General features: G+C 44.2%; 1 protein-coding gene across 2 annotated transcripts in view; it reads right to left on the reverse strand.

Moving 5' to 3' along the window:
• Nucleotides 1–1,914: 1,914 nt before the first annotated feature.
• grid2 (glutamate receptor, ionotropic, delta 2) overlaps nt 1,915–20,578 on the reverse strand; it is a 376,215-nt gene continuing 357,551 nt past the window's right edge. The window contains exons 14-16 of one of the 2 annotated variants that reach the window (XM_030358523.1): nt 2,813–2,979; nt 2,569–2,709; nt 1,915–2,479 (exon numbers count right to left, since the gene is read on the reverse strand). In XM_030358523.1, the coding sequence (XP_030214383.1) occupies nt 2,697–2,709; nt 2,813–2,979 (180 nt within the window). In that variant the 3' untranslated portion in view covers nt 1,915–2,479; nt 2,569–2,696. Of the gene's footprint in view, nt 2,480–2,568; nt 2,710–2,808; nt 2,980–20,578 lie in introns of those variants that run through there. The other variant, XM_030358524.1, reaches the window with a different exon arrangement.

A 20,578-nucleotide genomic window follows, 5' to 3' on the forward strand; every position in this document is an offset into this window, starting at 1 on the left:
GGAGGGATAAATGGAGTGTTTGTAGAATGGAGGCAGGGAAGTGAGGGGGGCCTGACCAAGGCACTTGGGAGGGCAGCAGAGGACAGCAAACCATATGAATCATTGTAATTGCAGGCACACACACACACACACACACACACACACACACACACACACACACACACACACACACACACACACACACACACACACACACACACACACACACACACACACACGCACACACGCACGCACAGATATCTTCTCATCACCCAAGAGCAATCTTTTATGGTATTGGAACATGCTGCAAAGAAATAAGTAATCTCAGGAACACCCTGATGGGAGACGGCAGCCATATTTGTTTCGTAACAGTTAAAATGTATCCAGAGCTGAGATCAAGATGAAAATTGAATTCACACCAACACGTACACACACATACACAAACACACACGCACAATAACACATTTTCGTAAGTATTTGTCATCTCCTCTTGTACCCAGTAGGCATACTAACACACACACACGTACACACTCACACACAGGTTCTTACACACACACTCCAGCATGCACGGACACACACACACACACACACACACACACACACACACACACACACACACACACACACACACACACACACACACACACACACACACACACACACACAGACGCAAACATTAAAGAAGCTTATTGATGAATTCCTATATAGATTGACGCTTGGTATAGAAATTCATCTAAATCATCTCTCTCTGCGTTTATCGCTCTCTCTCTGACTATTTTGCTGTTTTTCTCATCCAACCACCCCTCACCATCTCTTGATATTTCTACTCTCAACCTCCTCTTTCGATCAGGGGCGATGTCAGGAGAAGTGCTGCTCTCATCTGAGGCTTGTTGTTGTTATTCCTCCATCATCATCCCGGTGTCACACTCACACCTCAGTCTCCGGAACGCAGCTAGCCTCACCTCACCCGGGGTGAAACAAGAAGTGATTGAGTGTGTGCACCGATGCTAGTCACAGCAGCTAAACCCCATGTTATGAGACCGGCTGCACTGAATGGACAACAAATATAAATCCAGTGCCGCTCAAGCATTGGCAACGGGAGGAGTGATGGTCTAAAAACCCAATGCCGACCTCCAATAGCCAGGGCAGGTGACAGATGCAGCGTCGTTAGCCACATTAGCGCAGCCGTTGTTGATCGTGAAACATTCCGGAGCCAAAATTGGAGCAACACGAGGGATCTAATTGACTCTAAGCACGTCGGTAAAATAAAGCATCAAACACGATTGGAGTACTTTTGCTCTCCACACTTTAGCTGTGTGCAAATGTTTTCTTTGCCAAGGGAGACCCTTGGAGAGGATTAGGAGAGGGGAGATGTTTCTCACCTGCGCCACTGCAGGGACCACTAAGACAATTTTCAGCTCTGCGCTTCGTTGACTCAGATAATGTAAAACGCTCGCATCAAACAGAACCAAAAAGAGAAACAAAACAATTAAACCTCTGCGATAATTCTCTCACACCGTCCGTAATCTCTTTGCGAAGTGCAGTGTGCGCCGTTGGGGAACTGGGGAGACAGTGCAAACTGCTTGGGCAGTTAGGTAAAAAATCAAGTGGGTTGTTGGAGGATCTGGGGGCCCATGTGTGTACAAACACGGCTGAAGTAAAGGGAGTGAAACCAAAACACAGACTCTCTATTAATCCCTCGTTTGCGCTAATAACTTTGGAAACAAGTCATATTGTGGCTTAGTTTCTGCGTTTATTTTTTATTATTGGTTGAGAGGAGACGGGGATCAAAACACACAGGCAGTACGAGGCCAAAGGGTTTTTACCAAAGAGTTTTTCCTCATCTGCAAGCTAGCTCTCTGACTCTCTCACATACACACCAACACCAGCCCCCCCCCCCCCCCCACACACACACACACCCACAAATATACAATTCGGCTTATCACCGCTCACCATGCGCATCATGCGGAGGGATGGTGACAGACACAGGTAATCAAGGCGCAGATAGTGAGGTTTCTCCAGGGCGCTTAGGGCTAAACTAGCAAACCAGGGAATCAAAACTTTTCAGCAATGTATTCAAACACCCTTGCCTATAAAACCCTATTGTCTGACACAAAACAACCGTGGGCACCTGCTACCACCTCCGAGAGGAGACTTCCAGAGCCGACGTCTCCAGGAGGTGGTGATAATATCCGGATGACGCAAGCTCCTAACTGAGACGGGGATGATGTGAGCTCCTACCTCAGAGGAGGCGTCTCCAGGAGGGGACGATGGTGTATGGATGATGTGAGCTCCTACCCCCAACCTGAGAGGAGGCCTCCCCAGGAGACCATGAGGATATGCGGATGATGGGAGCGCCTACCTCCGAGAGGATACGTCTCCAGGAGGGGATGATGTGAGCTCAGAGGAGGCATCTCCGGGGGGCGGGGTGGTATGATGATGGTGGTATGGGGATGATGGTATATGGAGGATGGGAGCTCCAACCTCCTAGAGAAGATATCTGCAGGAGGAGGGGATGATGGTATGTGGATGATGTGAGCTCTTACATGAGAAAAGACGTCTCCAGGAGGGGATGATGTGAGCTCCTACCTCCTTCCTCACAGGAGGCATCTCCGGTGGGGGGGGGATGATGGTATATGGATGATGGGAGCTCCTAACTCCGAGGAGGTGTCTCCAAAAGGGGATGATGGTATATGGATGATGGGAGCTCCTAACTCCTAGAGAAGATATCTGCAGGGGGAGGGGATGATGGTATGTGGATGATGTGAACCCTTACATGAGAAGAGACATCTCCAGGAGGGGAAGATGGTATGTGGATGATGTGAGCTCCTACCTCTGAGAGAAGACGTCCCGGTAGGGGCTCCCATGCTGCATGGCGATGCCGTAGCCGCGGTCGGGGGCGTTGCTTGCCACCGTGTAGAAAGAGCAGTCCTCATCGTTCACAGCCACATACTCCAGCACAGCCGCGTCCCACACAAAGCCAAAATGTCCGTATTTAACCTACAAGAAAACGGAAAGAAGGGAACATCAGCAGACTGTATCTGCAACAGGAAAATCCGACTGGCCTAGTGGGGGGGAGGGAGTTTAAGGTCCATGCTGCTGTGTGTGTGTGTCTACGTGTGTACCAGCACAATAATTATTCATGTGCACATTATCATAGGGACCATGTCAAAATGACCCCTCGTTTATTCATCATCAGAACTGGATCCTCTTAAGTCCCTCCCAATAAGAACGATTACATTAAGTTCGAGAAACTATTTTTGGAGACAATGATATTGAATGTATTTTTCACTAGAGAGAACGTTCACACCAGTCAATATGTACATTTCGTCACTTTATGGTTAATTCCATCAGTGGATTGTAAACGTCTATCAAAGCATACAACCAACATAGGAGCAACTACCATTATTAGTGCTGCAAAGCTACGTTTTGAAATAAATCAAACAGATGCATATAAGTGAGGGTTTGCAAAAGGTATCAGTCACAAGTGCTGGCATTTCATTATTATTATACGCTCATGAGTCTGTGTTGCTTAACATCAAAAAAGAATTGTAGGGAAGTTGACATAATAGAACCAACATCCGTGCATAGACGCACGCACGCACGCACGCACGCACGCACGCACGCACGCACACACACACACACACACACACACACACACACACACACACACACACACACACACACACACACACACACACACACACACACACACACACACACACACACACACACACACACACACACACCAGGTAGAAATAGTCATGGAAATAGTAGTGCTTTGAAGTGCCAGACCTGAATCCATCTGTTTGACAAGTTTTAAAAGAGAGAAGGATCGCTAGAAGCCTTGCTGGGATGGTGGTGAGGACTAAAGTACAGTTATTAGTGTAGAGAGCTGGGACGCTTAACACCGTTGTGTCGCGGGTCTCCATCAAAGGCGGGCTTTATTCACAACAACACCGGGCACACTTCACAAAGCAAACCGTTGTTTATGCATCTCAATGGGAGGTCGATGGGATGTGCTCACGAGGGAATCTCCACTTTACATTTACTGTCCACTTTTACATGATGCCCGCTGGGACGGCACCCGGGACACTACCCAGCTGTTTACAACACCGTGATCGCTGTAGAGAAATGCTGGAAAAATCTGTTGTGCTGAAGGAACAGGGAGGACTACTCCGAGGTTTAGGTATGATGAGAAATGATGCGGGGTGCACAAAGTTATCGGATGCCAGGGTATGTACATGCAGATCACAAGCAGCTGGCAAGTTTGAAGTTAAAATACATTTGAGAGCACAATTACCCTCAAGCAAATGCAGACAGAGCGTCTGCATTTTCTTGAGGGTAATTGTGCTTTTACAAACTGATAAGACATCATGGCTGAAACTTGCTTGGCCTCACCCATCCACACATGCCCACACATTGTACAAAGAAGTATATCTTAAGTCAGTAATGGACCTGGTTTTCCTCTGCAACAGATGTGTTACTGAGCAAAGCTGGAAAAATCCACTGAACGAAAGAGACAAACACCCTTGCCTTTGTTAAAGCATTTCAAACTATTTCCGTGCTCAATCTCTCGTGCTTCTCCTTATTTACATTCATTCCCTGAAGAGAGTGAATGTAAATAAGTGCACCATTTTGTCTTAATTTGTTATCTTGTCTTATTTATTATGTCTAGAACCCTTTTGCTCAAGTAAAACTAATTAGGTAGATCCGTATGACCATGGACTTTTCTTGTAAAGGAAAGAAAGGGGGAAAGATCCAAATATCCATGTTAAGAATAAAGCTTTCGAGCTAACCAGATGTCAATACAACCGCTACTGACACTTTCTATCGACAAAATACATAGCTATAAAAAGTAAAGCATCAGTTCTGGTTTTAAAATGTTAAAAATCAATGCCCTGAAGTCATTAGCAGCTAAATGCAATGCCTGAGGCTTCACAGAGAAGTGGTGATGCCCGTTAGTTCAGACGGTATATAACAACGCTAGAGAGTGCATCGACCCACAGAGGATTTGCCTGCACTCGATCAAAGTCAGGGAACGGTATAGACCTCCAAAGTAATCTTCCATTTGATATTGAATAGTAAAAAAAAAAACGTTTTCTTGGTATGTTTGAAACATTAGGATGTGAAAAGCAAGTTTTTTTCTGCGTTTCAGAAAACAAAAAGATGAAAGCACTAAAGACCTTTCATTTCAATGATAACGAAAGATAAAAACAGACTCCACCGAGGGGATTATCCTAATGAAGAAAAAGCGATGTTTGATAACCTTCGTTACCCTTTCCACCACACTTTCATAAGTGTTTGATGGACAGATTGATTGACTTGGCCACTTTGTCTTATGAAAAACCTCTGCTGTGTATGTTCTCTTCCTGTTGGTCATTAGCAGCCACATGAATACGTACTCCACCCCCAGACTCCATCTACCCAGGGAGAGGTCAAGAAGCAACCCAATCATCTCTTTCTGTTTCGCTTTCCATCCCCTGTTAGAGCCCCTTCAGGGGGGCCACAGCATGAGGGCGGGAATGCAGCTTGGCTCATCGGGCTTCCCGACTCTTCTCAGAACCTTCAAAAAATTGTAATTATTCCCAATGTCCTACGGGCGTTGAATCCTAAAATGTCCACGCCCGGTTCCTTTAGTATTAAGCCTTTGTAATCGTGGTTGCTGGGATCTGCTCTTCCTTGTGGGGGCCCAGCTAGGATAACTGGAAGCCATGGAAATCAGCTTAAGAATAGCTTGGAGCCCTTGCTCTGTTCCCGATAGCTAAGGGAATGATTCAACCATCCCTTATCTGCTGTCATTTTATAATGTGCTACAGATAGAGGTTCATAATGTCTGCCTTCAATTCAGGCGAGAAAAACATAAATGTTGGTTAAAATGGCTAAAAAGCTGCTGCGCCAACGACCTGACTGGGCGGTTTCTGCCTTTTGAAAATATCTGTAAGAAACTTGCTACATGTATGTATAACGTCAATAATGTAAATCGAAAAATATATGTCAATAATGAATAGAAAATAGGATCAACCTAACAACTCAATACTGGTTTGCGCATGTCTTCATCCTTGCACATTCATCCTTCAATAAAGAATGAGATAAAAAGCCAGTGGAAAAAAAACATGGGACAATTACTCAGTGTCACCATTGATATGGAACTCTGCTGTCTTTAGCCTCAGAGTTTTTATAAGACCATAATTGGGTTAGTGAGCATGTGCGCAAGCTGACACACACATGCACGCACGCCCACCCGAATCGCACCTGTTATCTCTTGGCTTGTTTTCCACTGTATCTGCTTGCCTGTAATGTGTGCAGTTTTTGTTTGGGCTTGAGTCGCAAATTTGTTAGAAGAGCCGATTCCCGTGCCAAATACTGTCAGAGTGTGCGCTGGCAGCAGGTCGGCTGATATGTGCATATCTGAATAAGGATTGGATTAGCTACTAACAAATCAATCATGTGTCCCAGGCAGATGGTGGCACTTCCCACATGCATTATAACTGCTCCACTAGCGCTAGGGTGGGGGGGGGGGGGGGGGGTAGCTCAGGGCAGCGTAACGCCCTCCAAACTTTTTTTTATTTCTGTTGGTTAAAAAAAATAATGGATTTTCTTAGGTTAAATCTTTTTTCTAATCTTTTGCTTCTGTGTGGAACTCTGAAACCCCCCTCACATCGACCAGTACGGATATCTGAGGTCGCAAACCGGTCTGAAAAAAGTACGGGAATAAACAAATAAACAAGCAAGACCGATAGCGCGATGAAAACGAGTGCGACCGAACGACTAGGGTGAAGACCAATAACATTGCGTCTTATCTCTAGCAGGGCCCCACCAAAGTGGTAGAAGGAGAACAATATACCTCACAATCATATGATTACGTTGGCCGTGTCCCCGGACAACAGAGTAGGAGGAGCGTGCGTACAGTGTTTGTTTACAATATAGATCTCACACAACGGGATAACACAGACTGTTGCACAGGTGGTATCTGTACCCTGCGATTTCCTCCATCTTGTCTCGCCTGCCTGATTTAGTGGCAGCACTCAGCCTCCCAGTCCCCAAGTAAGAAAACAGTTTAATCTACTCAAGTGGATTTTGGTTGGTGTTTTTTGACCTTTTCTGTATCTTTCAATTTGTTGTCCCCACTTTTTGCTTAATGAGCTCTCAGCTGTCATCCATTTGCTACACCCAAAGAGAAAACACCCACCCAGCATCACACACACACACACACACACACACACACACACACACACACACACACACACACACACACACACACACACACACACACACACACACACACACACACACACACACTTAAGCAAATCACCTATTGCAATGCCACATTCAAATCTTGGCTCAGCCCTCGTTAGGCCAGAGAGATATGGGAGAGTGGAGGAGGAGAGGACTAATGCCGGACAGATGTTGGGAAGAAGCATTGTGGGACGTGGATCACTGAGCCAAAACTAAGATGCAACACTTAACACAATCTGGCAGAATAATCGAATGTGTCTTTGCAGCTTTAATTTTAATGCTGTTTTATTCAGTTGTATTTTTCCGAATGAATCCTTGTGAGTGGATCAGGGACTGCGCTTGTTTACTCATGCTCCCTCGGTACACGTTCTTCTGTTTGTCTCTTTGTCGTTTGCTCTCATCCAAACATCTGCTGGTGCACATGGAGTACTGCTAGTACTTGCTAATTAGCAGAGATGCTGCATGCAGCAAGCAACATAAGAAAAGCATAGTGCAGAGAGTGCATACAATGAGATTGCGAGAAACGGAGGACTTCACACAAGCTATAATCATTTGATTCCGACTGCGCACCTTGAGTTGCAAGCATGTTTTCTTCTTTTTAATTAGATGGAAATGGCTATTATTATTTTATTCGGTCTTCTACTAATAAAAAATGCATAATCGTCATGTCATGTTGATTGCATGGCGTAATGCTAGGATTTCATCATATTTGTTCTACGATAATTGGTTATTTCTGCCCATAATAAAAGCAGTCTCCCTCAACGTTGACCTTAGAATAACGGCATGTATACCAAAGGCCTAATTAGCCGCTTGACTTTCAGATCAAACACATCTTTGATTGGCTAAAACCCAGTCTCAGTACAGATGATACAATCGCAGGTAATTGGTCAGCTCACATCACCTTAACTTAATCATGTTATTTAGGCAAGCCGTACTCAGAACAAGACATCACGCTTTACTAAAGCGACCTTGAATTCCAGAGTTCGAACTTCAGTCAGGAGCACAGGGTTTAATATGCATGAATGTGAAGTAGGGATATTTTACACTGCATTATTTTATTATGGAAGAAAAATTATGAAATAGCTGGATCAAATTATAGTATGAAGCTTGACAACCGAGGAAGGATTCATGTGTTAAACCAATGTGACAAACTGATTAATCAGGCCTAAGGGTCAAGACAAAATCCCTGAGATCCAACATTGGGGAATTTTAAACATTAGGAAAGGATTTCCCTTTTAAAGCATTTCCAAATGGAATAATAGAAGAGTTTTAGTTTGACCTTCTTTAAAACTTCACACCTCTCTGTCTCACTGAGACTGTTTAAAAAAACGTAGTTAAAACCTTGCAGAAATTGTCATAATTGGATTGGATGGGAGAGAGAGAACAGCAGTGAGAAAGAGCAATAGAGAGAGGGGGATGGAAAGAGAGCAAAAGAGTTATGAAGGGGGTACCCTTCAATCTCTCTAGATGTCCAAGTCTATAAAGAACTGAACCCCTTTGCTAGCCCTCAGAATTAGTATCATGTATTTATATTGCTAGTACTGTATGTATTCTGTTTCTTTATTTATGAATGTATTTGTAATTAAATGTATTACAGACTATGATTTATCTCCTTTAAGGAGAAACAAGATGTCATGGTCGTGCTAGCAATGAGTAACACTAGCAGTAGCATTAGCACTACAACTAGCATTTAAATGGCGGTACATTTGAATTATATACGATTCTTACGTTGTAGTACACAGTTAAAGGTCCATAAAAGAGCCAGATAAATGGTTAGTTATAATATATTACATTATATTTTTGCATGTCTTGCAAAAATAAGATCATTTTTTCATTTGTTTACTGCCATTGGACAGCATGACATTCTTTATAAATCCACAAGCCAGACAACCATTCAGGACACATATGGCTCATATGTGTTAAAAAGAATGTGTGTGTGTGTGTGTGTGTGTGTGTGTGTGTATGTGCTGGAATATCATTTCATATTTACTTGCACAGGTGTGTCCATATGTACAGGTGTGTACTCTGTGTATGCATGTGGTTTTGTGGCGTGGCGTGTGTGTGTGCGTGTGCGCACGTGACTGTGTATGCTTGAGTGTGGGGTGAGAATGTGTGTACAGCACTGTCTCCCGGAGCTTCTTGTCAAAGATGAGATGTGACCTAGAAAACAGAAGTTATTCCACCTGCTAAGCCCCGGGCCAAAACCAATACCTCCTACGCTCCTCTCCCTCTTTCCCTCCTCTCATCCCTTCATCCGTTTATCTCCCTCTTAGCCCCCTCTCATCCCTCCCTTTATGCCTCGCTTTATGGCTCCTGCCGTTGATCCTACCTTTCCTATCCCTCGTTTAGTGTCTCTTCTGATAGCCGAGCCTAGACCATCTTGACCTCCACTCCAGCTCTTCTCTCTGCTGCGTTCCCTCTCTTCTCCACAGCCTTGTGGCCGTCTGTTCTTTCAAAAAGTCCGCCGGCCAACTCCTTGGCATCAGACAAAGAAAAAAGCGAAAGGGTGCCCGAGATAGAATGCCTTTTTGACAGTAGAGGGGATAAGAGAGAGAGAGAGAGCGAGAGCGAGAGAGTGTGAGAGAGAGAGAGAGAGAGAGAGAGAGAGAGAGAGAGAGAGTAGTTGGTCCAAAAAGCACAGAAAAGGTAAAAGATGAAGGCCAGTTAAAAAAACTGACAGAAAGGATGGCGGCAGGCCGAGGGAGTGAAGAAAGGGGGCGTGAGGCGGGCTAAAGGCCGGCTGGAGGAGTAGAGAAGGAGGGACAGGGGGGTGAGAAATCAAATGTGGAGTAGGCTGCATGCGGATATACCCAACTTCCAAACACCAACCGACATTTCTCAGCCATTTTTTCTCGTTCCCCAATAATAACCCCCGCTCTGGATTCTCCTTTGTTTATTGTTTTCCAGTGTCTCCGTTTTGATTTCCTATCAAGGTTATGTAATTACTGCTGCCCTTGTCCCTGCTCCCTCCTCTCAAAGCCAAGGCACATTTGCCTTTTAATCTCTTCAAAAAAAATTCAGTTAATTGAACGAGTGCCAATGAATCGTGAAAAGTCAAGAGAAACAGATGGCTTTTCTCTCCCTCTCCCTCTTCCTCTAGTCTGTTGTACAGGTACTTTCAGCTAAATTATATCTGAGCTCAACATATGTCAGTCTAAAACAACTGACGCAAACCTAGCCCTGACCCTAACCCCACCATCTGTAGTAGCGTTCTCATTATCTGATTATGTGGAAGTGTGTCTGGGCATGCACGTGTGTTCATATGATTGTAACTTAGTCCGATAGAATAGCATATAAAAGTTATAGAAATAAAATACACACATACAAATACACACAAATACACAAATACAACTGTTGATCCAATATAGAGTAATTAAGTAATTGATAACGCTAGCTGAAGGGACACCTCACCATGAAAATGGAACTGCAGGACAAATAAAAAAACGTGGTTGGCACAAAAAGCATGCGTTCCGTGAGTTTGATGTCAATAACGGGGTTATTAATAACAAAAAAGGGTCAGATTGGGGGTTCAAGGATTCCACCGCAAACCATTACGACATGGAAGTGCTGGCAGACATCAGGTGTGCCTGTTTAGTGTCAGCGCCTCGTCCCCAAAACATCTCAATTAGAATATGCTAATGTAATAGCGTCCCTCATCTCGAAACAGTCACCTGAATGAGTACATGTTTATTGGCTGGAAAGTTCAATTACCTTATGTGGTCGGCTGATTGCTCTGTGGACGGTTTTAGCATGGGAGGTAGAGAGCTGCAGACCGTTCCATTAGTGCTTTGGAACCTCGACAACGTGAGAGGAGAGGGTAAAGAGTGCAAGGCGTGTTCAGCCGGAGAAGACAGAGCTTTCCTTATAACCGGGCAGTCTTTGCACAAATGGGTTGCTATCTAGATTTGATCATTCAACCGTTTTATCGATCGTCAGCCTCTCGTTATGAGTGGATGATGAGGCCAATTGACCCACGCTCCTATTACAGAGTGCAGAACAGCTAAACCTGAGATTGGTTTGCGGATTTATCCTAAACATCTATTCGTTTTACATCCAATGTCCACGACGTGCGTTGCACTCTTATTATATTATGCTTGTCGCTTGTTGTTGTCTCATTGGTGAACGAGGCAGTTCCATAATCAATTGCAGGTTGGGTTTGTCAAGCATGTGTGGAAGGTTATTTGAGCGATCCATCACCTAAGGCAGAGGGATAAGAACAACCTTTCACAATGTGCGAGTCAAACACTGTGTCAATACAATGACCTATATGTCAGCCCTCAAACCAACCACATACAAACTAACTAGGCAGAAAAGTGAATGTGGACATTTCTCTCAGAGTTGTGTCCACAGGCCAATAGATCACTCAACAAGGGAAGTGCGAGATTGACATAAAAGATGATGGAAAAGAAAGGGGAAATCAAATTAAATAAAGCAGTAAGATAAGTAAAAAATATCCATGAGTTAACTTAAATTCATATTTTTCATTCTTTCTTCTTTTGTCGCTCTTATGTTTTCTCAGTTGGAAATTATTTCCAAAATCCCCCCCTCACACACACACACACACACACACACACACACACACACACACACACACACACACACACACACACACACACACACACACACACACACACACACACACACACACACACACGTCGGGGGCTAAACAGAAAGAAACGCTGTGGTATCAAAAAGGAGGACAAGAAGACTTACAGCAAAAATATGTTTTCAGCTCGGGCCCATGGTTATGGAATCCTAATGAGATTTGCTTTTGCTTTCCACAACAAACAGGGATACATACGTACATTTTAATGGCGGATGTACAGCCATGGCAGAGTACAGTGCAGATCACAGTCTTATGGAGGGAGTTGAGATGATACACCCTGCAGCCTTAATGCAAGTGTGCTGTTACCAGACCTGAGGAGACCTTCTCTAGGGTGTAGTGATATGTGGTAGCCCTGACATTTATGATACAAGGGCAGACATGCCTTCAAGATGAATCCAGGTGGGATTTATTTTGGTTTTATTGGCCCTTCGAACTATGCACACAGGCACAAGCAATATAAAGTACGGTTTCTGGAGACAAAAATGTGAATCTTTTTCACATCCAAGATCCAAGTATTGAGCACTGCATTGTTTGCGGATTTTGAAGAAATGGTAATCATAATATCTCAGAAATAACTCAGAAATTCATGACTGATGAATCAGTCATGAATGAAAGCAATCACGCATAATTATGATGTGATCCAGACACGGCGTCCCACTAAAGTGGTGTGTGCGTGTGCAGTGAAAATGAAAACACAGAAAAAAAGGGGAAAATGCACATATGCACAGCGAACTTCTGACACGAAAAAAGTTGATTCTTTAATGGATCTGGAGCACGCACTGTTGCCCTGGCCTGACGTACTCTATAGTCCGAGGACGCAAACAAGTAAACACAAACAAAGAGACAGGTGCGAACACACACACACAAACACAAACACACACACACACACACACACACACACACAAGGGCAAGAAGAACCGTGAAAAAGAATTGCAACTGGTCACAGATGGGCCACCCTGAGTGGTAACCTTGGCCACTGACCTGACCCATAACTTGTTGACAGTAAGATAGCGGCATAGCACAAACACACAACCACACTCATAAACACGCTTCGCCGAGGATAGATCTAGTGTTGACTGGGATTTACGAAGGCAAACAGGTGGCAAGAGGCAACACAAAAACAAACACGCAAAAAGGCACACAAACAGACACACACGAACGAACACACACGCACGCACACATACAAACATACACACGCACACACATGTTTGCGTTCACAAAATAGCACACAAATATGTCATTAATATGCTCTGTTTAAATAGTATGTCATATACTGTCATATCTCTTATGACAGCATAGGAAACCGAGAACCCGAGTACTCTGGGAATTGAGAAAAAAAATGGCTGGAGATAGTCAACCTCTCACAGATTATCTAGAGCGCAACGGAGATAACAGGTTCATGGAACGGAGAGAAATTTGAAGATAGACAGACAGAAAAGGTCTAGAGAACGAAGGCAGGATTGTTGGATAGTGTGTTGGATAGTGGTGGGTTAGTTAGACAGGCCAATTAGACAACATATCCATAGATGATTACATAATTATTTGATGAAAAATATTATACGTCTAGAGGGCTGTGCTGTTACAGGCAATTGGACTCAATAATATAGTATAGTTCTCTACATGCTCTTAAGGTACCACGGTTGTTGGGTGCAAACACAGCATTGGATGGATAAATACAACACGCCTGGCTACCAGTGGCTATTACACTCTCTGCAAGCCCTTAAACGTGCCATCCTTTTCCTTTCAGACCTTCAGAATCTGACACTGTTATCTCTCTCAGAAGGGGGTTAGGGTTAGGTTTAAAATAATTGCATTAAGTGAGGCCCCTATTACAGTTGAGCATTTCGGTGGAATTCAACATCATTTATTGCTACCATAATGTGAGCTGTGCTTTACCTGTTTGATGCTGACAGCATGCAACACACCGCTCAACCTATCAGAAGCCAGCTTTAGTCAAAGCCTTGTGTTTGCCGAATCTTTATTGTACCACTAAAGTAATACATCTGTCAAATGGTTGCGGAGTGACATTCATATGTTGTGACCTGTGGATATTGTGTTCACCCAGCCATCCTCTCTTCCTGCTCTTTCTATCTATCCGTGTCTCCTCCTGTCTGTCACTCCACTCTCCACAGTGAACCTTAGAAACAATGTTTGTAGTGTTATACACACTGAATTATTATGACTGAGGATGATCTTAGGCCTCGTCCAAACATATATGGGTATGCTCATGTGAGTGTTTTAACATGTTATAGCCTTCTATTGAGGATTGAGATATTTTACATTTTCTAATAGGTGTTGGCAGGAATATATTTTTGAAAACGAAAAAGTTCTCATGTACGTGTGGACGTGGTCTCAACACCAAAGCCATGAAGGCACATCAAACTATTTACTATAAAGCAGACATTTTTCTGCAAAGTGACCGACGGTGTACCCACGTCAGTACTGAGCAGGTTGAGGTTAAGCGTGTTGATGGGAGCCTTCCCTACCTTGGGAGGCCCACAGGTAGACGACACACATTGGGGTTTATACCCATAACCTTTGACCCGAGATGTAAACACTCTGAACTCTAGACTCTCCTGCCCTTTGGCACTCATTCTTGAAGTCAGGGGAGGAGCGATCCTTCAGACAACATTTATGTCCATGTCTGTTGGGTCACTTTCTTCTCCCTCCCTCACTCTCGTCTCCCACTACTGTATCGCTCAATTGCACATTGTTTTATGTCTCTTCCTTCTCCTTCCGCTCACTTATATTTGATCGGTTTTTATTAGCTCCACTGGCTGCTGCCCCCAAGAGGCAGTTACAGGAGTCGTAAAGAGAAAAAGAGAATCGAAAATGTTCAGTCTTCCTCGCCATCTTTAGATCTCCCTCGTCCTCAGAACACGGCCGCACCTGTCCTAACATTTGGCCACCTTCCTCTTATTCCGTCGCTAAATTGCAGTCTTTCTAGCTTCTTCACGGCCCCTCTTGCGAATTCTCCATACATGTCGTCCCTGTGGCTCCCCCTCACATCCCCTCCTTAGCCCCCATGTTCCCCTCCCCCTCAATCACCTCCTCATCCAGGTCCTCCTCACCTCCCTCTCCTTCACCTCCCCTCACCTCTTCCTCCCGGCGCCGCGTGCTCCGGTCTTCCTTCTCTCATCAGGTCTTCTGTCTTCTTATCCCTTCTGTCCTCTGCACTTTCCCTTAGTCCTCATCCTCCTCCTCCTCTTTCTCTCCCTCCCCAAACATCCATCTACGCCCGACCCCACCTCCTGGATACTCTTTTCCCTGGGTCTAACTGGTTCTCCTGGGAGTGGAGGGGGCGGGGACATAACGCTCACGCCTTCCTGCGCACAGGGGGGTTTGAGGGATCAGAGGGTAGCCGCCACCGTATTAGCCAGCGAGCATGGCTGCTGCTGGAGAAATCGCTGCAATCTCCCCGTTGAATTAGCGGGCAAATGAATGGCGGCTGGGAGGACATCGTAACACTCTACGTGAGGATAGGTGAGGAAATTATGTTAAGCGCCATTATCCCTAAAGTCATTACGGGGGATGGATATTCAGCCATAGGGAGATGATATGTCCGCGGATGAAGGCTTCTAAGAGGGGAGTGGACTATAATAAAACATATGTATAATAAGTCAGGCCATTAACGGAATGTTTTTAATCACAATATGCACTTCCGCCACGAGCATAAAGGGAACCACTGAGATTTGTGAAGTAAGTGTGATTAATTATCATGCTATAGGTCGTGTGTGTGTGTGTGTGTGTGTGTGTGTGTGTGTGTGTGTGTGTGTGTGTGTGTGTGTGTGTGTGTGTGTGTGTGTGTGTGTGTGTGTGTGTGTGTGTGTGTGACAGTCTTAGGATTGTATTTAGATATAATGGAGCAGGGCATACATGTCTACATGCATTGTCATTAAAAGAATGCTATTTACAAAGACACACACACACACACACACACACACACACACACACACACACACACACACACACACACACACACACACACACACACACACACACACTTGAAAATATTCTTAAAAATTCAATATGTTTCGCCGCTGTTGATTGGAATGACCTTATCAGCCGTTCTGGTCATTTCTATTTTTATTTTCATGTTTTGTGAGGGATTTGAAATTGAAATGCAGCATATTGAAATTGATATTGAAAACCGGAAAACTGCATCACATATGCCAAGGATTCCTAGAGATGAATTTAAGGCATGACATAGAAAAACAATCATTGCTTTTTTTTACCTAGGAAGACGGTTCCTATTAATCCAACCGGATTAATAGGAACCTTGGACCTTTGCCATTTGACTCACCCATTCATTCATTCATCAATCTATCCAGGTAATTTTCTCTATGCTTTTTGCTATATTCTGGTCCACTGTCAAATTGCCCTGTATATCACACATGGTTATTACATGGCTTTAAAGATGCCAAATTCTGATCAATCAATTTCCTCATTCTAGGCTCTGTTATTTCTGAATAGCAGACCGCTGCAGTACTGATCATAGGCTCTTGAGCATCTAGATCATATCAATCCGCAGAAAGCAGTCGGGTACATTTGGTTGCTTTTGAAATCATGACAAACGTTTGCTCTTACACAACAATAAAATACGTCACTCCTTCAGAAAACACCTTTTTCTTTTTTTTTCTTTTTTAAATCAATAAAATCGGGAAAAAAAAAGATCCAAAAAATTGCAACTCTTCACCTGTGGTAAAATCTTCAAAAACAATGGTAGCAAAACATAATTTCAAAGCATAATTTTTTCCTGGTCTAACATACCAATGAACACAGGAAGTTGCACCTAAAGAAAAACTGAAAACACACAATCCACGCATATTTAAAATCCTACAAAGGTATCCAGAGAGGGGACATGTTGCAACAACAGCCTCAACTGAAGCAGGTGTGTGTGTGGGTGTGTGTATTTGAACTTGAATTAGCATGTATTTTCCAAGTGTGCAAATGTGCAATATAAAAGAAGCCATTCTTTGTGTGCACGTGCACGTGTGTGTGAGAGTGAGCTCCAAGTGTGTGCGTCTTTGAGCTTAGCTTTATAAATTCAAGCATGCCAGAGACATTACGAATTCTCTTGCATCTTCTGAGCAGCGTGGGCCTGATCAGAAAAGGACGTGCATTTTGGCCAGAGAATCTGACTCTTAAGTGTATGTGTCCGTGATCCAATTGCTGTGAGACTTCAAGAGGAACTCAGATTTCTTGCGAAAAAGAACCCATTTGTGCTCTTCATCTGATCACTAATTCATTTCACTAGACTTATCTGTTATCTATATTCCAGCAGACATCATTTTTAACAATTTAAAGAGTAAGGTGGAGCACTCTCTGAGAGCAGACAATCGATTAATAAAAAGGAGCACCACTATTGCTAATACTTACACTATTACTCATGGTTAGGAACCATATGGTGCCACCTTGAGGAAAAATAAGCAAGACATTCTCTCCTTTCCTTGAGTGATTGCAATGTTTGCAATGACGATGACGTTAAGGTGGCTGTGAGATAAATGTGACGAACAGTGACATCCTCCCCTCTCATACCCCATTTGACATTAAGTTGATGAGATACCAAGTATGCATATTTTACAAGTTAAGTGGTTTCTTGCTCAAACGACTGCATTCTTACCTTTCAGCCATGTCTAATCACACACGTGTGTGCGCACACTCACACTCACACTCACACACACACACACACACACCATTGTTTGCTGATGTATGCGTGAGTGTCTGTGTGCCCGTGATAGAGTAGACATTGCAGACTTTGACCTGTTTGGGCAAGTAATACTATTGTGGTACAGGGGATCGAAAATCTGAAGTGGGAGAAAATCCATAGAGCAGAGCAGACAACAGTGGCGCGGGACAGGGAGAGCTTTATTGACAAAGACAGAAGGAGGGAAGGGGAGTGAGGGACTTATGGCCAAAGTGAGTGGAGAGAGAGATGAAGGGGAAAAAAGAGGGCAGAGCTACATTGAGACGAAGAAAGGATGGAATATAGAGGGGAGAGAGAAAGAGAGAGAGAGAGAGAGACTCAAAGGCACCCATGTAAGAGGTACGGATAGACTTAAATAAATGGAAACAGAAAGAAATTACAGATTGAAACAACACATATATATATATATATATACATATATATATATATATATATATATATATATATATATATATATATATATATATATATATATATGGTATTCAAAACCAAATGTAAATCTAAAACCATTGAGAATTCTTTTTTAAAAAAGGAAAACAGGTGTGAGACACAGAGAAGTGGGAAGATGGGACAGAGGTTGTCGCTGTGCTCGTATGTATGCAGAGCTGTGCATGCATTGAGCCCTCTCAAAACGCTTTCACGTCACAACTCCTATTTCTCACATGACGCTCTATTTTCAAGTTATGGCCTGCTTGCAAAACATCTCGGACGGACTCCAAAGTGCTCTACATCGAACGCTTCGAATTCGAAAAACGATCTGACAGGTGGTGAGTCACTATGAGTACGAGGTACTAGGTACAAACCAGCCATCTGGAGATGTAGGAAGTTCCTGTACAGCCGCTTCATTCCTTGCCGAATGCCAGTGGGCATTATATGCTTTGTATCTTTCAATTATATAACATTGTTTATAAATCGTCGGTATGATGCGCCGTAACAATCGCTTACAAATGTGCAGAATGCTCTGGAATCGGAGTTACAGCCCTCCCAGCTTTCTCATCTGCCCGCTGTAATGTTGGACGTAAGCTTAATAACAAGGGCCACGTCAATTAATTGTATGATCATAAGATATGGCAAGTTGACAGTGGCGTAAGTAGGTCATTAAGTGCCCTACAGCAATCATTTTAACTTTTACCGCAATCCATCAAAAATATAAAAGAATATGTCAAAAATATATATTTCGGTCAAAGGCATGTGACTTTAATGGGACATCTGTTAGGTTTTCCGGGATATTATTTTTAACCTATGGGCTTGTTTTGAACATATGTCACTTTCAAATCTGTTGTGCAGTGATTAAAAAGTAAGTTTATCATAGATTGCCAATTGAACAGCAAATACTGCTGCAATGGGGAGGGGGGAGGTGGGGTTGGACCGCAACCTGTTTAGGCAAGTCCCAGACCTGGTCATTGGTGATCAGTGACCACCAGTTCAAGGCTGATCATTGACCACCAGGTCAGGGCGGATCATTGACCACAGGCCAAGGGTGATCATTGACCACCAGGTCAGGGCGGATCATTGACCACCAGATCAAGTAGGATCATTGACCAGTGGTCAATGATCCGCGACCCCGTAACAGCACCCCCTGCACACCCATCTTCCCTCAAATCTCAACATCCTGTGTATGTTTGTGTCTGCCTGAGTGCGTCGGTGTGCATTCTAACAAAAGTCCTTCAAACCATATAAGCTCAAAGGTACTCAGCCACAAAGGCAACACACAGTACAGATCAACCCAAACGTGATATGGCAAAGTACCAACACAGTACCACTAGAGTGCACTCCGTCTCTTTACAGGAACGAGACAAGGAGAGAGAGAGAGAGAGGATGACAGAGAGAGAGAGAGAGAGAGAGAGAGAGAGAGAGGATGACAGAGAGAGAAAGAGGATGACAGAGAGAGAGAGAGGATGACACAGAGAGAGAGAGAGAGAGAGAGAGAGAGAGAGAGAGAGAGAGAGAGAGAGAGAGAAAAACTGATACATGAAAAAGGAATGAGATTGAAACCGGGGACAAGTGGAAGTGGGGAGCAGAGGTGGGGAAACTGAAAGCAGGATTACAGTGGGAAAAATATGATAGACATAGCAGCAAAGGGAAATGTGTGAATAAGAAAGCAAAAGGTAGGAATACTTACAAAAAGAAAATGCACAAAAAAAAAAGGATAGTGGCTGAAGAGAGAAAAGTGAGCATTGCAGGGAGAAGAGGGCCACCACATCGGTAAAGGCCCATTGCAGAGGAGGTCCCCTTGTTTACCCCAGCGGCAGAGAGGCTACACTCTGGGGACACCACCCCTGCCAGACGGGGTTGGAGGTGCAGCAATGAAAGAAAATAACTAGACCTCCCCCATCCTCACCCCCTGGGGGGGCCAGGGCCCCCTATTCGCCTTCATCTAGCCCCCCTGTTCTGCGGCTCCTGGACCTCCCTGGGTGCAGGTGGGCTCAGATGCTCTCTGGAGGCGTGGCTCTTCAGCGAGCACACGCAAGCCGGTTACAAAGGAAAGGAATTGGCTGTCATTACATCTCAGTGGTGAACCCACCGATGGGAAATCTCCAGGGGCAATAAGGAGGCCATGCTTCTCGTTTCACCCCAGCCGCCTCGGTCATTAGATTGCATTCATATGGATTTACCGCCGTCTGCAAATACATACATATTAGGTGTGTGTGTGTGTGTGTGTGTGTGTGTGTGTGTGTGTGTGTGTGTGTGTGTGTGTGTGCGTGCGTGCGTGCGTGCGTGCGTGCGTGCGTGCGTGCGTGCGTGCGTGAGAGTGAGTGAGTAATTGAGTGTATGTGTGTGTGCGTTCATGTGCATGTGTGGGGATGTGTGTGTGTATGTGTGTATGCGTATTTTTGTGTCTGTCTGCGTATGTGTGCGTGCACGTGTGTTTGAGTGTCACAGCATGGCATCCCAGGTGTCTCAGATGAACCCTTAGCTGTGACAGGCCCCTGTCGCCTGCTTGACACGAACAGAAGTGTTGCCTGGAAGAACGCAACTGGGCGGCTTATTTATCAGGTTTAGAAACAGCAAGAGTCAGGAATGATGATCCATAAATCTATCCCCCC

Source organism: Gadus morhua, chromosome 6 (genome assembly GCF_902167405.1).
Source record: "Gadus morhua chromosome 6, gadMor3.0, whole genome shotgun sequence".
Lineage (NCBI taxonomy): Eukaryota > Metazoa > Chordata > Actinopteri > Gadiformes > Gadidae > Gadus > Gadus morhua.